Source organism: Equus quagga, unplaced genomic scaffold (genome assembly GCF_021613505.1).
Source record: "Equus quagga isolate Etosha38 unplaced genomic scaffold, UCLA_HA_Equagga_1.0 90251_RagTag, whole genome shotgun sequence".
In the NCBI taxonomy this organism is placed as follows: Eukaryota; Metazoa; Chordata; class Mammalia; order Perissodactyla; family Equidae; genus Equus; species Equus quagga.
In genome coordinates, this window is record NW_025803749.1 from 1 (window position 1) to 1,241 (window position 1,241).

Here is a 1,241-nt window from a genome sequence, read left to right on the forward strand (position 1 = left end):
CTGGGCGTTACGGGCCCCTGAACAGAGACTCACGGCCACAGACTTGAGCTGCTTCCCAGAAAACCAGCGCAGCTGCTCCAGGACACCTCTGAACACCTCTGTTTTGTAGGTAGGAAGCTGGGCAACTGCATCCAGCAGGGTCTTTTCCACACAGCTCAGGGGGCAGGAGGCTCCAAAGGAGATACCTGGGAACACACGCTCAGAATAACAGCGATTCCCTTCGCAGCTCAGAAAACCCTTTCACACACAGCTCCTATCAAGCTTTACAGCAACCTGAGTGAGGCTGAACCAGGTCTCACATCCTTATATGGGTAAAAACATTAAGTCCCAGAGAGGTTAATTTGTCCAATGCCACACAGCTAATAAAAGAGCCAGGACTCAACCCCAGGTCTCTTGATCCTACAACCAGAGTGCTCTTTTCCCTAAAGCAGTAGTTCTTAACTCACTAAAATCAGATCTCTAAGAGCTAAGTCCTGGCATTTTTTAAAAAGCACCCAAAAACTCCCCCAGCTTATCCCCTACCCCCATGAGCTATTGTAACAGTAGCCAGGATAGAGAACAACTACCAAAAACCCCACAGCCCTTGCAGCTGGCACCCTACCACGGATCCTCAGTGGAAGTAGGCAGTGAAGGAATGAGCCGCTTCCCCTGTGCAGGGTGGCTCCCGGAGCAGCAGGCGGCAGCAAAAGCCAAAGGGGAGGCTTTCTGGGGACCCGCCATCCCCCTCCGGGTAAGCGATTCCCAGTGTCCCAGCTCCTCTGTGGGCTCAGGCGAACCTCCTTACCTTCCTCTCCGTGCTCCACTGAGTTCATCTCGGGGATCCAGGCTGGACACACGATCAGAGGAAACAGCTTGTTCTTAAACTTCATCTCGATGCCTGGAAAGAAACGGAAGCCTGAGGTTGCAGGTGGTCCTTTATCCCCAGGGCAGCCGGCGGCATTCTTTCCATCGCTGCGCAGGACGGACGCCATAGTCACAGTGTGACCGACTGCCCCATGGACGTCTCGGAATGAGGAGGCCGTGGACAAGATGGGGTGAGCACGGTTCCACACTGTCAGCCCACAAGCTCTGTTTTTCCCTCCCTCAAAAAACTGTCCGAATTCAGATAAGATAAACTTGAATATATTCGTGTGTGTGTGTGTGTATGTTGTGTTTGCAGGTGTTTAGTAACAATATTAGAAAACACAGAGTATTAAAATAGGTCAGGAACCCTTCTAAGCACTTTACACATCTTGACTCAT

General features: G+C 51.5%; 1 protein-coding gene across 1 annotated transcript; it reads right to left on the reverse strand.

Annotated features, from left to right (window-relative positions):
- Nucleotides 1-6: 6 nt before the first annotated feature.
- LOC124234566 (xanthine dehydrogenase/oxidase-like) lies at nt 7-971 on the reverse strand (the record flags this gene model as incomplete). Its single annotated transcript, XM_046651908.1, has 2 exons — nt 785-971; nt 7-185 (listed from the first exon to the last, which is right to left on the reverse strand). Coding segments are annotated over exons 1-2 (366 nt in total), but the record flags the coding sequence as incomplete, so codon positions are not given.
- Nucleotides 972-1,241: the final 270 nt, after the last annotated feature.